The sequence below is a fragment of the Quercus robur genome, chromosome 7, assembly GCF_932294415.1.
Source record: "Quercus robur chromosome 7, dhQueRobu3.1, whole genome shotgun sequence".
NCBI classification, from domain to species: Eukaryota; Viridiplantae; Streptophyta; class Magnoliopsida; order Fagales; family Fagaceae; genus Quercus; species Quercus robur.
In genome coordinates this window covers 41,146,617-41,170,995 of record NC_065540.1, presented here as the reverse complement: position 1 = coordinate 41,170,995, position 24,379 = coordinate 41,146,617, and the positions used below count along the sequence as shown (strand labels likewise).

The window sequence follows — 24,379 nt, the reverse complement described above, 5'->3', positions numbered from 1 at the left end:
CTTTCAAGTAATTTCTCCCTATTTTTTTTATTAGATATCTTTATACATGAATAGAATACACATATGAATGTGAACACATGTACAACTACACGCAGGGAAACATGCATGCTTTTTAAGCACAAGGTATGCTAAATCTTTCTAAATTACTATTGCTACACTTTTACTAATTCTATTTGGGACAACTTTCCAATTTCTTTGATGCAAATGAGGGGGTTTGTGAATTTTCAGTGGTAGGAGAGTAGCTGTTGCTCAATACTTGGTGGCAGTTTTAAATGTTCGAGGTGCATTTCAGTGGTAGGACCATAGGAGAGTAGCTACACAACTTGACTTTCTATTTTTTTAGGGAAAGAGGTGCATTTTGAGCTGAAACTTACTATACAATATTTTAAAACATTTTATCATATGATAAATTCTAATACGTTTTTAAATTAGTCAAATTAAATGCATAGGATTTTTTTTTTTTTTTAGCAAAAGGTAAGTAAGAGAAAATTTGTTTTAGGGATAATGTTAAAGCAGAGGAATTTCATTTTCATCTGTCTAAAAAGAGGCAAATCTTAGCATAAGGAAAATGTTTTAGGGACAATCAATTTATTTTTTATTTTTTGATAGGGGGACAATCAATTAATTTATTTATCTATTTTGATAAGAGGACAATCAATTTATTGTTTGGTTATGATTTACACCAAGATTAAGTTTTGATAACATATACCTTGGGATTAAATCATCTTCCATTTAAATCCTCAAATTCCCTTCAATCTAACACACACGACATTTATTAGATTTAGTGTGTTGCTTAACATTTGAATAGTTATTTCTTAGGTTAAGAATCGCTTTCAATTTTATAGTCATTCCCCAATGATAATAAAATCATATTAGGCTAAAAATTGTGTTGAAATTTCTCTCTTTTCTCTTAAGTTCGATGACAGTAAGGATTGCAAATAAAATATTAACACAAAAATTTATTATGTGGTTGATACATATTCAATTCAATGAATATTAACAATTATTCGGAATAGACTTGAAAATTATGGAACTGTCATATCACAATTCAACCTAATATTAACAATTATCCGATGTCCATCTTTTGGCTACCATTCAACCTAATTTACACTATGAGATAAAATCAATATCATATCACAATTCCTAACACATATTTTTATCAAAAAAAAATCCTAACACATAGGATCATTATGTGTTTCCTGGACAAAATGGGCTTTTGCCCTTTTCCACAAAACTAATTAGCCTTTTGCCCTTCTTCCCAAACTAAATAGGGAAATGCCCCTCTTTTGAAACTCGACTTTCTCAAAATCGAGTTAAAAAAAAAAAAAATTCTAAAGCCCTATAGTGACGTTTTTAAGGACCTATAGTGACGTTTGAAGAACCTATAGTGACGTTTTATAACTTGATATTCACAGAATCGAGTTATAGGCAATAAAATTGCCTATAACTCGATTTTATGGATATCAAGTTACGAAACGCCACTATAGGTCCTTAAAAACGTCACTATAGGTCCTTAAAAACGTCACTATAGGGTTTAACTCGATTTTGAAAAAGTCGAGTTTCAAAAGAGGGGCATTTCCCTATTTAGTTTGGGAAGAAGGGCAAAAGGCTAATTAGTTTTGTAGAAAAGGGCAGAAGCCCATTTTGTCCTGTGTTTCCTATCACAACTCCTAAGAAATAGGTACAGGTAATCACCAACTGAAACTCCTAGGAGTATTCAACAAGCAACTCACATCGTAGTGTGAAGTTGTGATGCAGCAAATATCTAACTATGAGTCATAACCCCCCCCCCCCCCCCCCAAAAAAAAAAAAATCATATGGAGATAGTATAGATCTTCTTCTTCTTCTTTAAATGAAACACAAATGATTTCCAAATCATTAATTAATGTAAAGTAGGGTTATGTCATAAAATAAAGTTTACATGTTTATGAATGATATATTGTTTGTAAAAAATGTTAATATTTGTTACATTCTAAAATGAGTCCACATATAAATAGGGCTAGTCTGCGCTGCTCATTATTTGTTCATGCATTCTTTTTTCAATAAATTCAATTTAAGAAATTTTTGTTTAAAAATAATTAAAATAAAGTATTTAAGAGTATGCTCTCATGTGTGACAAATAGGGCAGCTAATGTGTGTGTGTGTATATATATATATATATATATCTTCTTAACGATAAGTTTTTAAGGGGGACAAACTCATGGGAATTGAAACTAATCTCTCTATTTTTGTTTTTTGTTTTTTAAAAACTATTGATAAGTGAAAAAGCACCCAAGTCTTGAACCTACAATCTCACTCTTCACTTAACACTTATTAATGGATAAATTAAAGTTTATTGATAGGAATTGAACCCGAGCTATCTCTTATGTGGAGATTCGGAAACACTACTTTTTCCTATAATCAAAAAAAGATTGGGAGGGACGATTGAAGGTGGCATCCCTAATTGGGCATGACAATATTAGCTCCCTATCCATTGGGGGCTTGGTAAGCAACAAAACCAATTGAGTCGTAGCCTAATCCAACCCCAAGGGCCAAGGCACCAGTAGACATTAGGGCATAGGTGTGGAAATAATTCCTAATGCCTCCCATTTTAAGATTCAATGTCGAGACTTACCATCTACCAAATAAACACTTGGGGTGGGGGTTAACCCCAATGCCATTAAACCACCACACACGGTGGTAGCCAAAAATACTACTTGAGTGAAGAGCCTCATAATAGGTAATGTTTGTTTCTTTGAGTATACTTTTAAGTGTAACAAGTTTAAAGCGTTAAAACTTGAAAATTTTACAATTTTTTTAAAAAAAAAAAAAAAAAGAAGAATCTAAAGTATAAACTCACAAGAAAAGTACAAATTCCTTGCCTAACTGCAAGCCCCTTGATTAGCACCTTACCCAAAAATCAACCTTATTTTCTTTGCATCTTCCACCGATTGCAGAATTTTATCCACCTTCCTCCCTTCTTTTTGGGGGGAGGGGGGATGATTGAAAGCTAGGAGTTTAAGCTAATCAAATTGTTATCAAATTTTTTTCCACAATACACAAAAATGAAAAGGTGAAAAAAAGAAAAGAAAAGAAAAAGAAGGTTATAGTGCACAACCCTCAACAGCAAGAAAGAAAAAAGAGAAAAAGTTACTAATAATAAAATAGTCGCCAATAGCCTTATATTTCAACTTATACCTCCTGCATTTTAATGTTTTCAACCAAGACGTCTAGAATTGAAATCCCCTTTTTTCCATTGTTGTAATAATAATAGGATAGCCATGAGCTCCAAATAAATCTTTTGGGGGAAAAAAATCCCCTAAAGAAAATAATTTTAATAAATTCCATCCTCTCTCTCATGACCCATATCCCATATGGTGCAATTTCATCACAAGTGGCTGATGGAAGATTGAAATATGGAGGAGTGGGTCAAGTCCATCAAGTAATTTGGGCCATACCTTGAACTTGTAACAATACACAAAACTCCTTCAGCCCCATCATTAAAAAAAAAGAGCCCAAAACAAGATTTGTTTGGTCTAAAAAACCGACTGGAATGTAATTAGTTTTATTTTATTTTATTTTTCTTTTTGGGTTAAAAGTGATAAAATAATGCATTAGATAATAGAGTTAACCCGAATCATATGGATGGTGCGTTGTAATTAGGTCTTTATCTCATATCTACTCCATTATGCACATATTTTTAGTAATTATATTTTCTTTCCTTACAATAAGTGAGAGACAGTGAATTTGATTTTAGGTTTTTTCTATGGTAGAGATCAGGTAATGTCACTAAACTACAAATTTCTTTACGGTAATTATAAAATTAATAATTTAATCATTGTGGATAATTTCTTAATTACAAAAATACTCTAAAATATTGATAAACATGTTTTTGGTGACAATAAAATCTTCTCTCTCTTTTTTTTTTTTTTCTTCTAAAATTAATTCTATGTTTATACATTTTTTTTACCAGTTATAAGTGGAGTGGGAGGATTTGAAACCAAGTTTTCTTTATAAAATAAGAGAATACTGATAATAAATCACATGACTCTTAGCTATGTAAGTACTTTCATATTATTGTTTTCTACTTAGAAGAAGGTGAAGTTTTTCATTTTATAAGAGACTTTTTTCTTTTGGCTAAACCATTTTATAAGAGACTTGAAGCATTACTAAGAATTAAAATTTATAATAATTTTGTTAAACATATCACCCAATTCAAACCTATTAGCTATATAAGATTATTTCAAAGATGTTGGCAAACAGTTCAAAGAAAATTATTTCATACATTATCTTCAAAACACAAAGTACCTTTGTTCCACTTAGATTGATTTCTAACAACATTTTGATAGCCTTTGAAACACTTCATTGCATGAAAAGCAAATGTAGAGGAAAAACAGGAAGCATGACACTAAAACTTAACATGAGCAAGGCTTATGATGAAGTCGTATGAGAATATTTGAAAAAGGTGATTGAGGCTCTCGATTTTCATAATAGTTGGGTTAACTTAAGTATGGAGTGTATTACTTCTATGAGTTACTCTCTTTTAATAAATGATGATTATTGAAGCTATTTTCCATCCATCGGTGGTATTAGAAAAGGGGATCTCCTCTTTCCTTACGTCTTTTTATTCTCTGCTAAGACCTCCTAGCCTTAATGAGTCAAACTTCTCAGTTGAGGGCCTCAAACCTTCATTGAGACAAGCTAAAATCTAAAGATTTGATTAGAGGGGTGATTATTAGCAAAAAACGATTAGAGGGGGTGATAGTGTATAGAGGAGTCCCATTAGTTTCTCATATCCTATTTGCTAATGATAGTCTTTTTTTTTTCTTTTTTTTTGGGTCAAGTAACCACTCAAGAGGAATACAATTTACTTGTTCTCCTAAAGCTTTATGAGTATGCCACAGGCTAAAAACTTAATGAGAACAAAACACAAGGCCACATTTAAAACCTAAAATCAACATGATAAAGAATTTATTCACAAACTCCATCCTCTCTCATGGTTGATTATCCGTCGAAAGATTGAAATATGGGAGGAGTGAGCCGAGTCCACCAAGTAATTGGGCCATACCTTGGACTTGTAGCAATAAAAAAAAGCCCAAAACAAGATTGGTTTGGTTCAAAAACCCGACTGAATGTATCTGTATTTAGGTCTTATTGTGATCTTATCTCACAAACAACAAACTCTAAACCTTAAACCTTAAACGTCGGCCGAATCAATCAGCCATGTCTCAGAACAGAAAACCAAAACTCTCCTCGTCCGAGCGTTTACCGGACGACGTCGTATTCGACATTCTGGTTCGATTACCAGTGAAACCCATAATCCGATTCAGGTGCGTTTCAAAACCTTGGTACTCAATCATCACAAACCCTCTTTTCATTACCGCACAACTCAACCGATCAAAATCATTGTTACCCAATAATGTTAATGATGATCATAATGGTTATCTGCTATGTACATCACTAGCTGTATATCCTTGCCATGAATTGAGTGTGTTTGTTCGCAATAGCTATCGCACATTTACCCAGATATCAGGCTTTGAAATCCCTTTTAGTTTTGACTCATTCGTCGGCTTCTGTAATGGCATATACTGCTTCTTTGAAATCCATTATAGAATATATTTGTGGAACCCAGTTATCAAAAAGTTTAAGATTCTCACTCCTACTCTCGTTTGTTGTGACAAATTTTTTTGTCGCGGTGTCGCTCATGGACTTGTATATCATTCTCAAACCAATGACTTCAAGATTCTCAGAATTTTGTTTGAGAAAGAGCTGCCGCTGGCGGAGGTGTACACTTTGAGTACTGATTCGTGGAGAAGTGTTGAGATATCTGTTGAGTCATTGAGAGGATCTCCTATTGTTGATATACGTGGGAAGCCCTTTGTATTTGTTAATGGAGCTCTGCACTCTCTAATAAATACTAAGGACCACAAATTTATTTTGTGCTTTGATCTCAATGAGGAGAGATTTCGAGAGATAATGCTGCCGCAAAATTACTTTGATGAGTTTTCTAATAAATTTGAATTACCTGAACGACTAGCAGTGTTCAAGGGATTTCTGGCTTTGGTTGTTTTCGGCGGATATGATATATGCCAAATATGGGTGATGATGGAATATGGTGTGGTTGAGTCTTGGACTAAAATAACTGTACCATTTGATTCTGTCCTGAGGTTCTTGGGCTGCATTGACTGTCATGAAGTTATGATTAAAAAACCTAAAACAAGCTACGTTGCCTCATTTGACATTGATAGTCTAGACAACAATCTTGGAATTGAGAGCTTGGTTTTACTTGATGGGTAAATGTGTGATTTAAATACGAAGATTAGTCTTTGTAAAAGAGTAGTTTGTAAGAACTTTTAAAAAAAAAAAAAGGTAGTTTGTAAAAGTTTCTAGATAAGCACAATCTTTGTGAAGTTCATATTGACAAGTATTTTTAGTATCATAATTCATATGTGCAATTTGAGTATTAAATGTTGCTCTTATTATGTTGTGCTGCAGTATACATGTCTAGCCTTCAAGATTGGATATATTGGTTTTACCTGTAAATTGTTGGTACTTGGCTTGATTTTGATTTTTGTAACACACCTTGTTAGATATCACACTTTTATTTGTAGGCAACTAAAGAACATTTTCTATAAACTATGAATTTTCTCTGTTTGCTCAATTGATTATCAACCACCCCCCCCCCCCCCTCTTAATTGCTTTCTTACAAAATTATTTATCTATTTACACCTTCCATTCTCTTTTTAAGCTGGTAAACATCTGAAGATTTATATAAATAGGAGAATAAACTCTTAGGATTAGGTCTCATGTTTAATTATCAGTTGCATAAGCCTCATTAAAGACTTGTCTTGGACATTAGGCCAAATCATCAATCTTTTGGTTGGTCCTTTTCTTTTTTATTCTTGGGTTTTCTTCTTTCTATTGTTTCCTGTCTGATGCTGGCAGTGAGAAGTCAGTTTTATTTATTTTTAAATGTCAAGGGAAATATGTAATGATATGGACTGTATTAATAGTCATTTAGGTCTTATTTTGGATTTTATTTAAGTTTGGTTATTTATTTGGGTTTAGTAGTAAAAGCTCAAGGAGTCCAAGGTTTTAAGAAATCCAAGTTCTACCAGGAATAGGTATTAGTCTTCTATTTTAAGATTTGTAATCCTTTCTATTGAGAAGGATAATAATAAATTTTCAGATTTTTAGAGAAGCAATGAAACTTGTCAAAGGCTTGTGTGATGCAACCTTCTTTGAGGTGTGATGCCAAGGAAACTGTAGGTGTGATGCCTAGAAGTTTATCTTTTCTTTCACGTTCTTACATTCCGACAACTTAAACCCTTTCAAATTTGTCACTATTAAACCACAAAATCCAAAGCTTCAAAACCCTAAGCCTACTGTCCTTATGATTTTGATTACCTTGGTGAAAACTAACCATCTCATCATAAAGCCTTTGTTTAAGTCTATCTTGAAAATTTGAAGAACCTTTTCTTTAAGACGCATCTGTAACTCTTCCCAATGCATAATCAAAGGCATGTATCACTATGAGAAAACATAGTGCAAAATCTTGCTCTGATACCAAAATTAACGTAGGACATTTAAAACAAACAAAACTGGCTTCTCACTGCCTGCGTCACTTTCTCTTTCTATTGTCCTACTGCTAAATGCTTTTTTTTCAACATCTATATATGCCTAAATGTTGATTGCTATGCTGTGGATTGGATATCAACCTAGCATATATGTCCTAGAAACTCTAGGTGTATTGACATAGGACATTTAAAAATAAATAAAACAAACTAAAATTAGCTTCTCACTGCCTGCATAACTTTCTCTTTCTTTGTGCTTTTGTTTCAAAATCTATGTATGCTTAAATGTTGATTGCTAAGCTGCAGATTGTACATCAACCTAGCACGTGTCCTAGATGCTGCAGGTGTTTGGTTCCAATTATCCCTACCATAGAGACAAGACTGAAACTACCTCGCCCATTAAACTACCTCGCCTTTGAGCTAATTCAGCTGCAACAAGGCAGCTAAATTCAGCCTAAGCTGGGTTGGGACCATTGGGTAAGGGTTAAAAATTTTACACTTTGAGAGTTTATAAAACACCATTAAATATTTATTGCTTTCCACCATATATTCCTACCCACTAGAATTTTTCTCTCTCCTTATTTATTGCTGAATAAGGTACAAATTAACCTTTTGAATCGTATTTTGAGTATTCCTGTAAATTTATTGATGTATATCTTGTATTTGTGATGCTCTTTAATTTCATGGTCTAGTTTAATTACTAATTAGTAAAAATTATTTTTATTTTGGGAATTTATATTGGTCACACTCATTTACAATGGTAGATCTTACTTCAAAGTATGGTGCATATTTTTCAATTTTAAAGTTTAGAAAATTATCTTGGGTGATTTCCTGTTTCTCTTTCTTAATGTATATCAGTCTTACCAAGAGCCTTGTAATTCAATCGGCACTTCTTGTTGTTTCAAAGGGAGACATTTAGGGTTCAAATCCCCCCAACTAGCTATCAAATTGTTATTATTATTTTTTTTTTAAATAACTGGTCAGTCTTCTACAATGACTATTGGGTTCTTTATGATTATTGTCAGATATATATATATATATATATATAAAATACAAAATAAAGTATATGTAGTGGCAGATTTAAAATTGTGTGTGTGAAACTTTGAAATGAGAAGGGGATGGTTTGATATTTTTTGATTAGGAGTTGCACTTTTCCCAAAATTTATTTTTATGTTTTTGTGGTTGTGTTTGTTTTTGTTTTAGGCATTTTATGGTTTGCATTGTGGCAAGAAACAAGCCATCATAGATAGGAGATACTGTGGATGGTGAAAAGCCGTGGAAAATGGTTTTTGTAACCATGGGAACTACTTGTTTTGATGCTCTTGTTAAAGCAGTGGATACTTGGGAAGTTAAGCAAGAGTTGTCGGATAGAGGCTATACTGATCTTGTCATTCAGATGGGTTGTGAATCATACACGCCCACTAAGGTATTATTTTAATCTTTAACATTGGCTGTACTATCTTGTTATATCAGGTGTTATGGTTTCTAATAAAATTATAGTAACTCAATTTATTGTTAGAACATTGCTTCTTAATTTGAATTGAATGTTTTGTGCCACTTTGAGATAAATTCTAGGGGTTTGGGAAAGTTATAATGATGAATTTTCAGGTTGAAGTTTCTACGTATTTAAACCTAATAATTTCTGAAGCAAAGATGAAGAGCATGTCAGTCTTGAAGATTTTATCAGATTCTTTCATCTGTTATGCTCTGTCAAAAATTTTATAGAAAATTTGAAGAATTCTGTATAAATATCAGGATGGACAATCTTGACAATTTGTATCTACAACCTCATATTCTCTCTCTTCTTGGATTTGATCTGTTGAGATGCAAAAAAGGTGAGTAACACCAACAAATCACCAGAGGTGGAGAAAGGGCTACAAGTAATTATAAAAAGGAGTACTTGTGTGCTGAAAGGTGATTTAGCATTTAAGTATTAAATTTTGAATTCAACTTGAAATAAAAAAAATAAAAAAATAAAAAAAGAAGAAGAAACATATTAACTATAATTTGAAGTTGAGTTCTCCTCTGCTTGTAAGAACAAGGTGGAGGGTACAGTCATGGGTTCAAGAGCCTCCAACTGCACGTGTAGTTAGTGATAAAAGAAAGAAAAAAAAGAACTATGCTTAGAGCCAAGTTCTGTCAAAATATTTACCAAAAGGTCCATAAAAAATTCCACACACATTTGATATTAATGTTCTAAACCTTTTCTTTTTGTGCAGTCTGGAGGAGAAGATGGGTCCCTAGCTGTAGACTTCTTCACTTTCTCATCAAGTATTGCGGATTATCTGAGATCTGCATCTCTGCTGATCAGTCACACAGGTAAGCACTTGATAACTATGTTCTAATTTCTTATCCTTTGTTGGAAATGGCCAGATTTTACTGATATGACACTTCTTGCCTATGCTTAATTTATTATCTGATGAATTGGGCTTCATTTGGAAGATTACTGGTTCAAAATTTTCATTAGACTGATACTAGTCATTTGGACGTTTGATCCTTCACAATAATATCATCAGGATGGTGTGTGGATATGTTATAACTTTGTTACCTTGATAGTTTAGATTAATTTCAGTCCCCAATTTGGTTGCTTATATCAAAATTTTAGCCTTAAGGCTAACATATTAGGCTCGAAGATTAATCATACAAGTTATTGGGAGTAGAACATAAGTCCTTGCGGACTTTCCTAAGGATGAAAAAGATAAAATATTAACAAAAACCAAGCCCTTGTGAAAACTTAAACAGGTGCATTCTCTTAAAAAAAGTTGTGTTAGATTGATACCAACTCATCATTTCTTTCAACTTCTATGTATATGACTTCCCTTCAATTCTCATTCCTATAGTTGTCATTGGGAAATCTCCTGGAATGTTATTATTGGACTGGATTTGCTTAGTTTTCCGCGGAAATGTTTACTTGATCATTGAATATAGCTGCCACACATCAGATGAACTTCTGAAATAGTAATAATCAAATTTGAGTCGGGCATTATTGTAGGATTTGTCCCATCTTCTAGAAGGAACAAAATAATTTGTACTTATGTACATCAGTACATGAAAGGAAAAGTTATCTGCAGGCCAACCTTATCTACCCTTCTATTAATGAGGATGGTATTAGTCACCAAAATTCCATGAAGCAAATAAATTGTGGAGCCAATACAACTAACGACAACGCAAATTGTACCGAAGTCCATGCCACTTGTATTAATTTCGAAGCAGCAAAGATAATTTTTGCTGTCCAAGAACTTTAAGCTGCCTGCAGTTTGGCATGTTGGGGTTGGATACAGTGCAGAGGTGGGCTTAGAAGCTGCCTCAGAATATCAGTGTCAACCCTCACCAACCCCCCACCCCCAACTTTTTCTGTCTTTTCTGTCTTCTCTCTCTCTCTCTCTCTCTCTCACTAACACAAAGATGCACAATTAAAGTTCTTTAAGCTGTATGTCTAAGTTTTGGATTCTTAGGATTCATATTCGCTGTACCAATTTGTAATTATCTGACTGATTTTTACCATGGTGCTGGGTGAGGAAAGCATAATTGAGACTTTGTGATTAGTTTAGCCTTTAATTGTGGTGGTGATTGAGGATTTGATGGACAATCATCGAAGTAAGTTGGCAGAAGAAGTAGAGGAGAGGAAGCATTTGTCCTGTGCCTGCTCTCAAACACTCTTTAGAGGCTATGTAAAAATGTGTGGTCAAGTGGGTGGTGCAACTTTATTATCACACACAAGTAGCTGATCCGTTTGAAGATTGCAATATGGAGGAGTGGGTGGAGTCCACCCAAGTAATTGGGCCATAGCTTAAGATGTAGACAATGACAGAATAGACTGGGTTATTTCCAATAATCTGGGCCCTCTGCCGGATGATGGGTTAAAAGGCTTCACTTCAAGTAGGTTAGAGAACACGATAGCTTTGTGACTCATAGTGGGTGAGTAGGGACCCGCCTGACCCAGACCAAAGGGCTTTGTGCGGGTTAGGTGGATGTTTGGGAGTTTGAACTTGTGCTCAGGCCTTTTTGGATTGGTCGCGGGTTTAACCCGACCTGTCTGATCCTGAAATTTCCTTTATTTATTTATTTAATTATTTTTCTTCTTTTGAGTTTTTAAACTTTGGGCGGGTTTGATGTTACATTCCCTAATATAGCATTCTCAAACCCAAAAAATATCGTCTTTTTAAAATTATATATTTTTATTTCTAATTATAAATATAGTAATACTACATGTACAAACTAGTTACAACATTTTACAAATTATTGATGTGGTAAATTCTTACTAGTTCTAATTTAGACTACCACTAACATTACATTTTTGTTTACCAATAATTATTTGGAAAATTCCTAAGCCACATCAATAATTTGTAAAAATATTGTAAAATAATTTGTGTATATAGTATTACTCTATAAAAAATAAAAATAAAAATAAAAATCTTGTTGTAGATTTCCCTCGTATTTCCTTTTCCAATTTAAAACCTTAACTAAATATCAGGTTACTTGCTACACTAGGTTAAGAGAGTAATTCTACCGTACCCTCCAAAAAAAGGGAAGGTACTGTACCCACTAGTAGGTAACTTACTATGCCAGTTACTTTTTTCTCACATTTGACGGTTCTATCCACACAATGTGCAGTTTCAACATCAATGTGACAGTTCTTTTGTCACATTTGGTGGTTCCCTTACTTTTTTCTCACATTTGACGGTTTCATTCTCACATTGTGCAGTTCTAACATTACATGTGATAGTTCTTTTCTCACATTTGGTAGTTCCCTTAATTTTTTTTCTCATATTTGATGTTTTCATCCTTACATTGTGCAGTTCCAACATCACATTTGATAGTTCTTTTGTTACATTCGGTGGTTCCCTTATTTTTTTCTTTTCACATTTGACGGTTTCATTATCACATTGTATGATTCTAATATCACATTTGACAGTTCTTTTGTCACATATAGTGGTTCTTTTATTTTTTTTCCTCAAATTTAATAGTTCCATTGTCACATTAAGTAGTACCAACATCGCCTCTGACTCTACTTTTGCACTGTGACAGTTCTTTTGTCACATTGGGTGGTTTTTTTATTTTTTTTCTTACATTTAACGGTTTCATTTTCACATTATGTAGTTTTAACATCACATGTTTATCATTTTCTAATTAACATTAATGTGCAAGATTAATATCGATATATTAATTAGTTAATTAATTAAGTAATTATTTATTTGTTTAGTTATACATATTTATATATTTTATAAGTTAAGCTTTGTAACAATTTAGTGCATTAGCATGGTGGTAATTCGGTTATGTTTTTGCCTAGCACTTTGGTTCGAATCTTAGCTCTTCACGCCTCCAATTTTAATTTTTTGAATTTTTAATTTTCCTCAAGGTCCATAAGCAGCAAAGCCCACAAGAAATACGCCCAAGAAAAAACCCTAGTTCATCCCAAATCTTCTTTCCTTCAATGTTGATGATAACGGCCATTGTTTTTCCTCTCTTTCTTTGCCCTTTTGTTCGAAGTCTCCACCGTTTCTTGTCACTAAAATCTCAGTATGTTTCATCCTTATTCTTTAGTTTTTCATCTGAGTTTTTTTAACTATTGCCATTTGGCTTTTGTATTGCTAAATTGTTATTAATTTTGTTTTGTTTTTGTTTTCCTTTCTGTTTCGTAGGATTGCTAGGAACAAAACCCAGAAGCTTATATTTTTTCTATTATTCTTTTTGGTTCCTAGCAGGTGAGAGAATAGTTAATTTGTATATACTTGAACTATTAACCTTTTAATTTTATTTATAATACTAATTTCAATTTAGTTTCCTTTTCTTTTTCGTTTTTTCCAGCTGGATTTTTTTTTTGTATTGCCATTTGGTTTTTTCATGAATCATCGTTTTTAATTTTGTTTTGTTGTTGGTTTCCTTTTGTATAGTAGTATAAAATAGTGTTGATTTATACTTTCTATACTTTCTATGGTTATGTATTAATTTTTTTAGGAATAATATATTGGTCCTCTTTATTTTATTTTATCGAAAAGTGAACATCTTCTTTGTTTAGGAATAATATGTCCACATGGATCACAATATAGAGAATGAAGGGAAGGTTGTTTTCATTGATGTGGAAAAACATTAGAGCACTGTCTTCGAAAAAGGAATAGATCAATTGACTGATATCCAAATCACTGGTTTGAAATTTAGTTCCCTAGATGATGGTGGAGAATTATATAACACATATGCAAAGTTGGTTAGCTTTAGTATTCGCAAAGATGAGATAAAGCGTAATAAAGATAACATTGTGACCTCTAGAAGATGGGTTTGTGCAAAGGAAGGATTGTGAATTAGGAAAAATGAGGCCAATTTAAATTGCATGCGTGAGAGACCAATAACAAGAAGTGGTTGCAAGGCCGCTTTTCGTATTAGGTTTGAACGAAAGTTAGGTGAATGGGTGATAGGAGAGTTTAAATTTAAAAGGAGCATAATCACGACTTAGTTATGCAATTTGAGACTCAATTTCTCTGTTCGCATAGGACTATTAAGGATTCTGATAAGGCTCAGATTATAGCATTGCATAATGTTGGGGTTAAATCAAATCAAATCATGTAACATTTGATCCAACAAGTTAGAGGATACGAGAATATGGGGTTCACTCCAAAAGACCTCTACAACCATATAGTGGCAAATCGCAACAACAGTATGTGGGATGGTGATGCTGAATGTGCTTTGGCATATTTACAAGCAAAAGCAGATATGGACTCCTCATTTTTTTTTCCAATACACTGTTGATGAAGAAAGCCGTTTAGCTAATCTGTTTTGGACAGATTCTCAAAGTCACTTAGATTATGCATGTTTTGGAGATGTAGTCGCATTTGATACAACATATAAGATGAATGTATACCAAAAATCCCCTTATTATATTGGTAGGAGTCAACCACCACCGATAGACTATAGTATTTGGTTTTAGACTATTGGTTGATGAGACCATCAAAACATATACTTGGGTGTTGCAAAATATGCTTGCAGCAATGAACAATAAGACTCCTATTTCAGTTGTGATAGATGGGGACAAAGCAATGAGTAAAGCTATTAAAATGGTTTTTCCAGAGTCTCGACATCGTTTATGTGTGTGGCATCTTGAAAGGAATGTTACACACATAAACGATGTCGAGACTCTAGAAAAACCATTTTAATAGCTTTACTCATTGCTTTGTCCCCATCTATCATGACTGAAATAGGAGTCTTATTGTTCATTGCTATAAGCATATTTTGCAACACCCAAGTATATGTTTCGACGGTCTCATTAACCAATAGTCCAAAACCAAATACTATAGTATGCCAATGGTGGTTGACTCCTACTAATATAACAAGGGGTTTTTGTATACATTCATCTTATATGTTGTATCAAATGCGACTATATCTCCAAAACATGCATAATCTAAGCGACTTTGAGAATTTTTCCAAAATAGATTAGCCAAATGACTTTCTTCATCAACAACGTATTGAAAAAAAAAAAAAAATGAGGAGTCCATATCTGCTTTTGCTTGTAAATATGCCAAAGCACATTCAGCATCACCATCCCACATACTATTGTTGCGATTTGCCGCTATATGGTTGTAGAGGTCATTTGGAGTGAACCCTATATTCTCGCATCCTCCAACTTGTTGGATCAAATGGTCCGTGATTTGATTTGATTTGACCCCAATATTATGCAGTGCTATAATCTGAGCCTTATCGGAATCCTTAATAGTCTTGTGAGAATGGAGAATTGAGTCTCGAATTGTGTAACTAAGTCATGATTATGCTCCCTTTTAAACTCTCCTACCACCCATTCAAACCTAATACGAAAAGTGGCCTTGCAACCACTTGTTGTTATTGGTCTCTCACGCATGCAATTTAAATTGGCCTCATTTTTCCTAATTCGCAATCCTTTCTTTGCACAAACCCATCTTCTAGAGGTCACAATGTTATCTTTATTACACTTTATCTCATCTTTGCGAATACTAAAGCTAACCAACTTTGCGTATGTGTTATAAAATTCTCCACCATCATCTAGGGAACTGATTCTCAAACCAGTTATTTGGGCATCAGTCAATTGATCTATTCCTTTTTCGAGGATAGTGCTCCAATGCTTTTCCACATTAATGAAAACAGCCTTCCCTTATTTCTCTGTATTGTGATCCATGTGGACCAATATATTATTCCTAAACAAAGAAGATGTACACTTTTCAATAAATAAAGGGGACCAATATATTATTCCTATATCATGATCCACTGTAAACATCTCTATGTCAATCCATGTGGACCAATATATTATTCCTAAAAAATTAATACATAACCATAGAAAGTATAAATCAACACTATTTTATACTACTATACAAAAGGAAACCAAAAACAAAACAAAATAAAAAATGATGGTTCATGAAAAAACCAAACGGCAATACCAAAAAAAAAAATCCAACAGGAAAAAATAAAGAAAAGGAAACCAAATTGAAATTAGTAGTATAAATAAAATTAAAAGCTTAATAGTTCAAGTATATAAAAATTATATATTCTCTCACCCGCTAGGAACCAAAAGGAATAATAGAAAAAATAGAAGCTTTTGGGTTTTGTTCCTAGCAACCTTGCGAAACCGAAAGGAAAACAAAAACAAAATTAACAACAATTCAGCAATACAAAAGCCAAACAGCAATAGTTAAAAAACCCAGATGAAAAACTATAGAATAAGGATGAGACATACTGGGATTTTAGTGACGAGAAACGGTGGAGACTTCGAACAAAAGGGCAGAGGAAAAACAGCGGCCATTATCGACATTGAAGGAAAGAAGATTTGGGATAAACTAGGGTTTTTTCTTGGGCGTATTTCTTGTGGGCTTTTCTGCTTATAGACCTTGAGGAAATTTAAAAATTCAAAAAATTAAAATTGGAGGTGTGAAGAGCTAGGATTTGAATCAGAGTGCTAGGCAAAAACATAACCGAATTACCACCATGTTGATGCACTAAGTTGTTACAAAGCTTAACTTATAAATATGTATAACTAAATAATTAATTAATTAACTTATTAATATATTGATATTAATCTCACACATTAATGTTAATTAGAAAATGATAAACATCTATAAAGTGACCTCAACTATGTCATTTTAGAAGGAGATATGCCTTGACCATTACAAGAATCCAAGTGTTACCAAGCCATCCATTTTGAGTCTTTTAAAGCTATCACACTATCATATGTCAGAATCCTTAGAGTTTATAAAACAACTTCATAGAGAGTATCAGAATTGCTTCTAAAACGAATATATATATATATATATATATATGGAGAGAGAGAGAGAGAGATCAATGCTTTGTGGCACTGATAAGTCTTCAACAATGAAAACATTTCATTGCTATTAGGACTCTCTCAGACTTAGCTAGTGGAGGCTCTGTTGACTCAAATGAGGCTCACACTTATCATTATGGTCGAAATGCTAAACTCTCAAGGATAAAATTATTTTGATAAATTTTTTTACAAGGACTAGGTTGTTCGTTTTTTGTAAAATTGGTCAATTGTGCTTAATTATTTTTATCTTTATATTGGTAATTTTTGTTATTATGGAAATTTTTTGGGATGTTTATTTTGTTTTAGATAGGTCTAAATGTAATAATAATTTTATGAAACAAAATTGCATAGACACTTTAGTTGGGGTGATAATACTCGTGTCAGACACAGTCGTTTGGGACACTTCTACACACGTGGATCTAATGAAAATTCCTAAAAAACATAAAACCTGATATAGTAGCCTTGATTGATGACTATTTCATACTGGATCTGTAGTTTCAATTCAAGTGTTTATTGAAAATTTTAAAATTATCAACAATCTTTGGATTGGATTTTTTGCATAACTTGCTAATTGTATAGTCTCCCTATTTCCAACCTTAGACACCAAAATAAAAACACAACTATGATTAAGTTGCAAATGTTACATAAGAACAATTAGAGAGCACGTAAGGTTATACATCTTCGGTTTTATAGTATATATAAATAATAAAAATATAAACATCAAGAAAGTAACCTTAACTATGTTATTTTACAGGGAGGTATGCCCCTGAATGTGATGGGAGCTACCAAGAGAGATACGTAGGAAGTTAATTGGTATATTCAAATATTTGTGCAAGAAATCAAGATAATTCCATCTTATTTTATTTTATTGTGGAAAAATGTAATTATTGTGGTTGGGCTAATTGCTTGGGATACTTTTTTTTTTTTTTTTTTTTTTTTTTTTTTTTTTTTTTTAGATCTAAAATTTTTTAATAACTTTTTTTAAAAATTACTATTGTGATGAGCGATTATTAGTAAGTAGAGAAGTAACTTCAATGGTGGGCCCAAATGTAAAATTATGATCAAATGTGATATTGGTACTGCTCACTATGACAATTGAACTGTCAATTGTAAGAAAAAAATAAGGTACCACCGAATGTGACAAATACGGCCAAAAGTGATGTTGGTTTTGTCCAATGTAATAATAGAACTGTCAAATTTGAGAATAAAAAATAGGGTGTCATTGAATGTGACAAAAGTAAAGTCAGATGTAATGTTGGTACTGCATAATGTGACAATAAAACCATCAAATTTGAGAGAAGAAAAAAAAGGAACCACTATATGTGATAGAAGAATTGTTAAATGTGATATTGGAACTGCACAATGTGATAATGAAACCATTAAATTTAAGAAACAAATAAAAAAAAACCATTAAATATGACAAAAGAACTATCAAATGTGATGTTGAAACTGCACAATGTGATAATGGAACTGTCAAATGTGAAAAAAAAATTAAGAAAACCACCAAATGTGAGAAAAGAACTATCATATGTGATGTTGGAACTGCACATTATGAGGATGAAATCGTAAAATGTGAGAAAAAAAAATAAGGGAACCACTGAATGTGACAAAAGAAATGCTATATGTAATGTTGAAATTACATAATGTGAAAATAAAACTGTCAAATGTAAGAAAAAAAAATAATAAGGGAATCATCGAATGTGATAAAATAATTATTACATGTGATGTTGAAACTACACAATGTAAGGATGAAATTGTTAAATGTGAGAAAAAAGTAAGGGAACTACTGAATATGACAAAAGAAATCACATGTGATATTAGAATTACATAATGTGAGGATGAAATCATCAAATGTGAGAAAAAATTAAGGGTTTCCACCCGATATGACAAAAAAACTGTCACATGTGACAAAAATAAAGTCAGATGTGATGTTGATACCGTTTAATGTAATAATAGAACCATCAAATTTAAGGAAAAAAAATAAAGGAACCACTATATGTGACAAAAAAAACTGTCAAATGTGATATTAAAACCGCACAATTTGATAATGAAACCATCAAATGTGAGGAAAAAAAATAAGGGAACTACCGAATGTGACAAAAGAACTGTTATATGTGATGTTGAAACTGCACAATATGAGAATGAAATCGTCAAATGTGAAAAAAAAAAAAGAAAAAAAAAAGAAAAAAAAAAAAAAGTAAATGAACCACCAAATGTGACAAAAGAACTGTCACATGTGATGTTGGAACTGCACAATGTGAGGATGCAACCATAAAAAGTGAGATAAAAGCAAGGGAACTACCAAATGTGAGAAAAGAATTGTTACATGTGATGTTAAAACTGCTCAATGTGAAGATGAAACCGTCAAATGTGAGAAAAAAGTAGGGTAACCACTAAACGTGACAAAGAAAATGTTACATGTGATATTGAAATTGTACAATGTAAAGATGAAATCGTCACATGTGAGAAAAAAAGTTATCTATTATAGCAGGTTGCCTACTAATGGGTACCGTACCTCCCCTTTATTGGAGGAGTATATCAGAATTACCCTATTTAAGAACCAAACATCTTTTAAACTTTCCATGTTTTATTTCCCATTCAAATTTGAATTAAACCTTAAAAAAGCAAATCCCTTGGCATTAATGACCCAAATTATTTTAGAAAAGATTCAATCACTTATTAAAAACTTTCTTAATAGAAATGTCAACTTAAATTTGAATTTAAGGCCTTCGTTCCAATTTACCGCACATCTTTAGTGCGATGGTCACTTCATAAGTATAAGTGCTTATGAAGTGTGAGGGAAAGGGTCAAGGTTCAAGTCTTTAAGAAAGAGCTTCACACACATATACCTAAATTATACTAAAGTAGAATTTCTATATTGTATCAAAAAGGCCTTCATTCCGATGGAAAGATCTTATTCTTAGTCACCTCATTAAAGCCTTTACATTTTCCAAATTGATTTTTAGGATTCAAATTTAAAATTCAAACATTGATTAACTCGATTAAAATGATTTCAAATGAAGATATATCATAAAATGTACCATTAACAACCCAAAAAAAAATAATAATAATAAGATAAATGCCTTAAAAAAAATACCATAATTCTCTCCAAATGTTAAATACCAAATCTACCAATAATACTAATCCTTAACTCTCTCCCAATTATTACTCTCTCTTTCTTAATTCTCTCCTAATTACTTATTACTCCCTCTTATCAGTTGTTTTCTCCCATGAGTCATACTTCCCCTTTTTTGACCTTGCCTTAAACCCTAGCCATTTCCAGTTTAAAGTTGAAGAAGATCTTCATCTAATGTCTCAGTCTCATCGCATGAGAAAGCCGACATTGTCGTCCGAGCGTGTCCCTGACGAAGTAGTATTCGACATCCTAACTCATCTGCCAGTGAAACCTATCATCCGATTCAGGTGCGTTTCTAAATCTTGGAACTCGACTATCACCACCCCCATTTTCATTACCACACACCTTAACCATAACCGAGCAAAATCATCATTACCCAATAATGGTTATCTTCTATATACTTCACAAGCCATGTATCCTTCGTCTCACCAACAATTGTGCGTAGTTGTTCGCAATAGCGACCACACTTTAACTGAGTTATCAAGGTGTAGATCACCCTTTTGGGGTTCCCACGTGATTGGTTTTTGTAATGGCATATACTGCTTCTTTGAGAATAATAATTATACAATATCTTTATGGAATCCAAGTATTAAAAAGCTTAAGATTCTCACTCCTATTCGCATACCTAGGTATGATGGTATGGTCACTCATGGACTTGTTTATAATTCTCAAAACAATGACTTCAAGATTCTCAGAATTGTGTTTGATGGAGAGGTTTCTGGATATAAAGTGCCGCTACCACTTGAGGCTGGGGTGTACACTTGGAGTACTGATTCATGGAGATATATTGACATATATATGGAGTCATTGAGTGGGTCTGGACTCAATGCTTCTATTGTTGATATACAAGAGGAACCCTTTATATTTGTCAATGGAGCTCTGCACTCTATGATACATACTAGGGGCCACAATTTCATTTTGTGCTTTGATGTCAATGATGAGACATTCCAAGCGATAATGCTGCCCAAAAATTACTTAGATGGGTTATCTCCAGATTTTGATCAATTTGAACAACTTGTGGTTTTCAAGGGATCGTTGGCTTTAGTTGCTTTTGGTAGAGATTTATATGAAGAGCATGATTTATGTTTCATATGGGTGATGACGGAATATGGCGTGTTTGATTCTTGGTCTAAAAAAACTGTAGCAGTAGATTTGGTTGAGAGGTTCTTTGGCTGCACCAGAAGGGGTGAACTTCTAATTGAAACACTTGACACCGGACTTGTTTCATTTGACCCTGATAGTCTAGATCAGAACAATCTTGAAATTGAACGTTCTCCTATTTGGTTAGGTTACTCTACTGATTTTATGGAGAGCTTGGTTTTACTTGATGGTGTAAACCTCTCATCTGAGAGCTTGGTTTTACTTGATGGGGTAAATGTCTCATCTGATGTCTCATCTGAATACGAAGATTAGTCTTTGTCAAAGATTAGTTTGTTAAATTTTCTAATGAAGTTGCAATCTTTTTGAAGGTCATATTGACAAGTATTTTGTAGTTTCATGCATGCAATTTGAGTATTGAATGTTGCTCCTCTTATTATGTTGTGCATATGCACATCTTCAAAGATGGTAATTTCATGGTGTTGTATACATGTTTAGCCAACATAATCTTATCTCATTTTCATGCCCTAGTGACAGCATGTATAATTTGGTGACCTTAGTTTCCTAGGCTTTAGTCCAAAGAAACATGGTTCAATATCTGAAATTGTACGCTTTTGTGATATTTGCTCACATATATATATTTAATTGATTAATTGATTTTCATATTTATTTTGATTCCTTGAAAATGTTGGGATTTGCTTTTCTGGTAGTTTTGTAAGAAATTGAAATAGAGAAAATACATAGCTCTGGTAATGTGTGCCCAATGTTAGGATTTGCTGATCATGAAATAACTGAAATTTAGAATGTCGTATGATATAATCTGGCTGGGGTAGTGAAAAATTGTTGATAAGCAGGCTTAGTGACATTGACATTTGACATATATATCTTTTAAAGTCTTTAATTTTTGTATACAGCTGATCAAATCTTGTCCTAAATACTTTGAATTTTCAATGCAGATATTCTTTTTAAATTCTCTCAAGAGGTCTATCAATATAATGTAATTATATGCTTTGTTTAGTTTGCCTACTACCCAATGATTGTTGTGGGTCGCCTACTACCCAATGATTGTTGTGGGTCTGTGTAGAGATAATATGCAGCACTTCAAATAACTATTTACAACTTCCTAGTCATTTGATTAGTAGTTTTGATTTGCAATCCGTTAATATATATGATGTATTCAAATGCTTGTGATTGAATCACTGTTTTCTGCCTATGTTTTTATAATTAAGATAATAATAACTGTTTATAACTTACTAGTATGATGCACCCTCTTCTTTGTAACACCTTTTGCAAGACTAATCTGGTTTGGTTCTCCTCTCACTGTTCAAACAGAATCCACACAATTTACCACCATTGATGGTCATTAACTCACAACTCACAAGGACACAAAGGGAAATGGATCCTCTTGTGCACTTTATGGTCATTAATTATGGCTTCGTAGAAATAACATTTGCTTTGAAGAAGACAAATCAAATCCCTTCTCCCCATACCTATTTTTATTCTGTATTGAGAACCTAACAGCTAACTGCTTTAATGAGACAAGGTAAATCTAAAGATTATACTAGAGGGGTGATGGTGTGTAGATGAGTCCCACGGGTTTCTCATATCCTATTTGCTAATGATAGCTTTTTGTCAAGCAACCACTCAAGAGGAGGACGGTGTACTTTCTCTCCTAAATCTTTATGAGTATGCCTCAGGCCAAAAACTTATTGAAAACAAAACACAAGGCCACATTCAAATCCTGCTAGGCATAGAACATTTTGAGAAGTGTTTGGCCCTACCAAAAACATACAAGCAATGGAGGAGCCAAGGGCAGAAGGGCTATATGTTGAATTATTGATGCTTTAGTATATTTAAAGTTTGGGTAAATTGCAAAGCACACCCTTAAAATTTGGGGTTGTTTGGATTTTAGACTCTGAAGTTTGAGAAATTGAATCTTACACCTTGAAGTTTGGTTTCGACTCTATTAGTAAAACCCCACCCTCCATTAGTTTTGGCTCTCTGTTTTAAGTGAAATGACGTTGTTTTGGGAGGCTGATTTGGGGAAAAAAAAATACAGCACATCATTGTCTCACTTAACATCAAAACGTTTTTACGGTTTTGCTAATAGAATCAAACTACAGGTGTAAAATCCTTTAGGGGCGTATTTTTTAATTTAGCCTTAAAGTTTTGAACCATTGATAAGTCAATTTACTTTCCATAAAATAACCACACATTTCCTCCTTCTCCTAAACAAAAGATGGTGAACTCCCATGTAAAAATAATTTTTAGAAAATTAATTTGCTTGTTTTTCCTTCTTCTCAGGTAGGCAAGGATTGGTTGGTGGGTTCCACAAAATAATTTAAAAAAATTATACTGTTTCTTTGTATACCAGCACCAGATACCAATGGTGAGAACAGCTTAGTTCATATATAGCAAATTTCACTATTGATAAAGTAGTTGATTAGTAATTATCAATTTTGGTTTGAAAAGAAGTTGTACCCACATGCGGTAAAGTAGTTGATTAGTTATTTATTAGGGTCTAAAATTTTAGAATTTCCACTGTTTTTTTCCTTCCTGCATCTCTTTGACTTTCCCATGGTTTCAAGTTCAAATGCTGAGTTTTTGTATGAAGCCAAATTTCAACTATTTAGAAAAATAACCCAAAATTTAGCTAATTTTTGGAATAATAAAAGAAGAAAGATTGACTTCAATACAATTTTTGCAGGTACATTGCTATATATACTCTTTGATAATGATAATGAATTGATTAACTAATTATTTTATTAATAATGAATTGATTATTTATTTATTTATTTATTTTAATGACATGAGAGATATATTTGTAGTTTATTAAGATTATGGGTAGAAATCCATTCAAGATTGCAATATGGAGTGGGTGGACTCCACCCAACATTGCAATATGCTTGAACTTTGAAGTTGACCTTATGGGTTAAAGCTTTGATTAATAAAGTCACTGTAATTCAGAAACCCCAAATCTTAGATTGTAAAAAAAAAAAACCTTAAATTTCCACATAGAACCTAGAAGATCTCCATTCGAATCACCGATGTTGAACTTCTGTTCGAGAGGTTTGGCACTATACTAGTTCATTTGATGATTCCTTAGAGTCAAAGCAAGCAAAACCTTGGAATTAAAAATCCTATAAGGGTGGCTGACACAGCTAATTTCTTTAAGAGCTTAGTTTTACTCGATGTTGGAAAGTTTTGTTTTCTATGTAATCTATGGAAAGATTAAGGCAACATTGTGTTTTGTACTTTTGTTTTCTTTCCTATTGTTGCAGACTTAAAAGTAATGTTTTGATGTACCAGGCTAAA

General features: G+C 32.9%; 3 protein-coding genes across 7 annotated transcripts; all 3 read left to right on the top strand.

Annotated features, from left to right (window-relative positions):
* Positions 1-5,168: 5,168 nt before the first annotated feature.
* On the top strand, positions 5,169-17,742 carry LOC126693467 (UDP-N-acetylglucosamine transferase subunit alg13-like). 5 transcript variants are annotated; one of them, XM_050389454.1, is made up of 5 exons: positions 5,176-5,309; positions 7,860-8,030; positions 8,757-8,979; positions 9,773-9,872; positions 13,196-13,423. In XM_050389454.1, the coding sequence occupies exons 3-5, from the start codon at positions 8,836-8,838 to the stop codon at positions 13,303-13,305; spliced, it is 354 nt and encodes a 117-aa protein (XP_050245411.1). In that variant the 5' UTR covers positions 5,176-5,309; positions 7,860-8,030; positions 8,757-8,835; the 3' UTR covers positions 13,306-13,423. The 5 variants fall into 5 exon arrangements, 4 of the variants coding, with proteins under 4 accessions (XP_050245412.1, XP_050245411.1, XP_050245413.1 ...); XM_050389455.1 differs by lacking the exon at positions 7,860-8,030 and having other exon boundaries at positions 5,169-5,309; positions 13,196-13,425; XR_007645370.1 differs by lacking the exons at positions 5,176-5,309; positions 7,860-8,030 and adding an exon at positions 12,913-13,073 and having other exon boundaries at positions 8,603-8,979; positions 13,196-13,284.
* Positions 5,203-6,276, top strand: LOC126691412 (F-box protein At3g07870-like). Its single transcript, XM_050386458.1, has one exon. It carries the CDS (start codon positions 5,203-5,205, stop codon positions 6,274-6,276), a length of 1,074 nt encoding a protein of 357 aa, XP_050242415.1.
* Positions 17,743-20,140: 2,398 nt separating the features above from the next.
* Positions 20,141-21,379, top strand: LOC126691411 (F-box/kelch-repeat protein At3g23880-like). The gene has a single exon (XM_050386457.1). It carries the CDS (start codon positions 20,141-20,143, stop codon positions 21,377-21,379), a length of 1,239 nt encoding a protein of 412 aa, XP_050242414.1.
* The last annotated feature ends 3,000 nt before the right edge of the window (positions 21,380-24,379 follow it).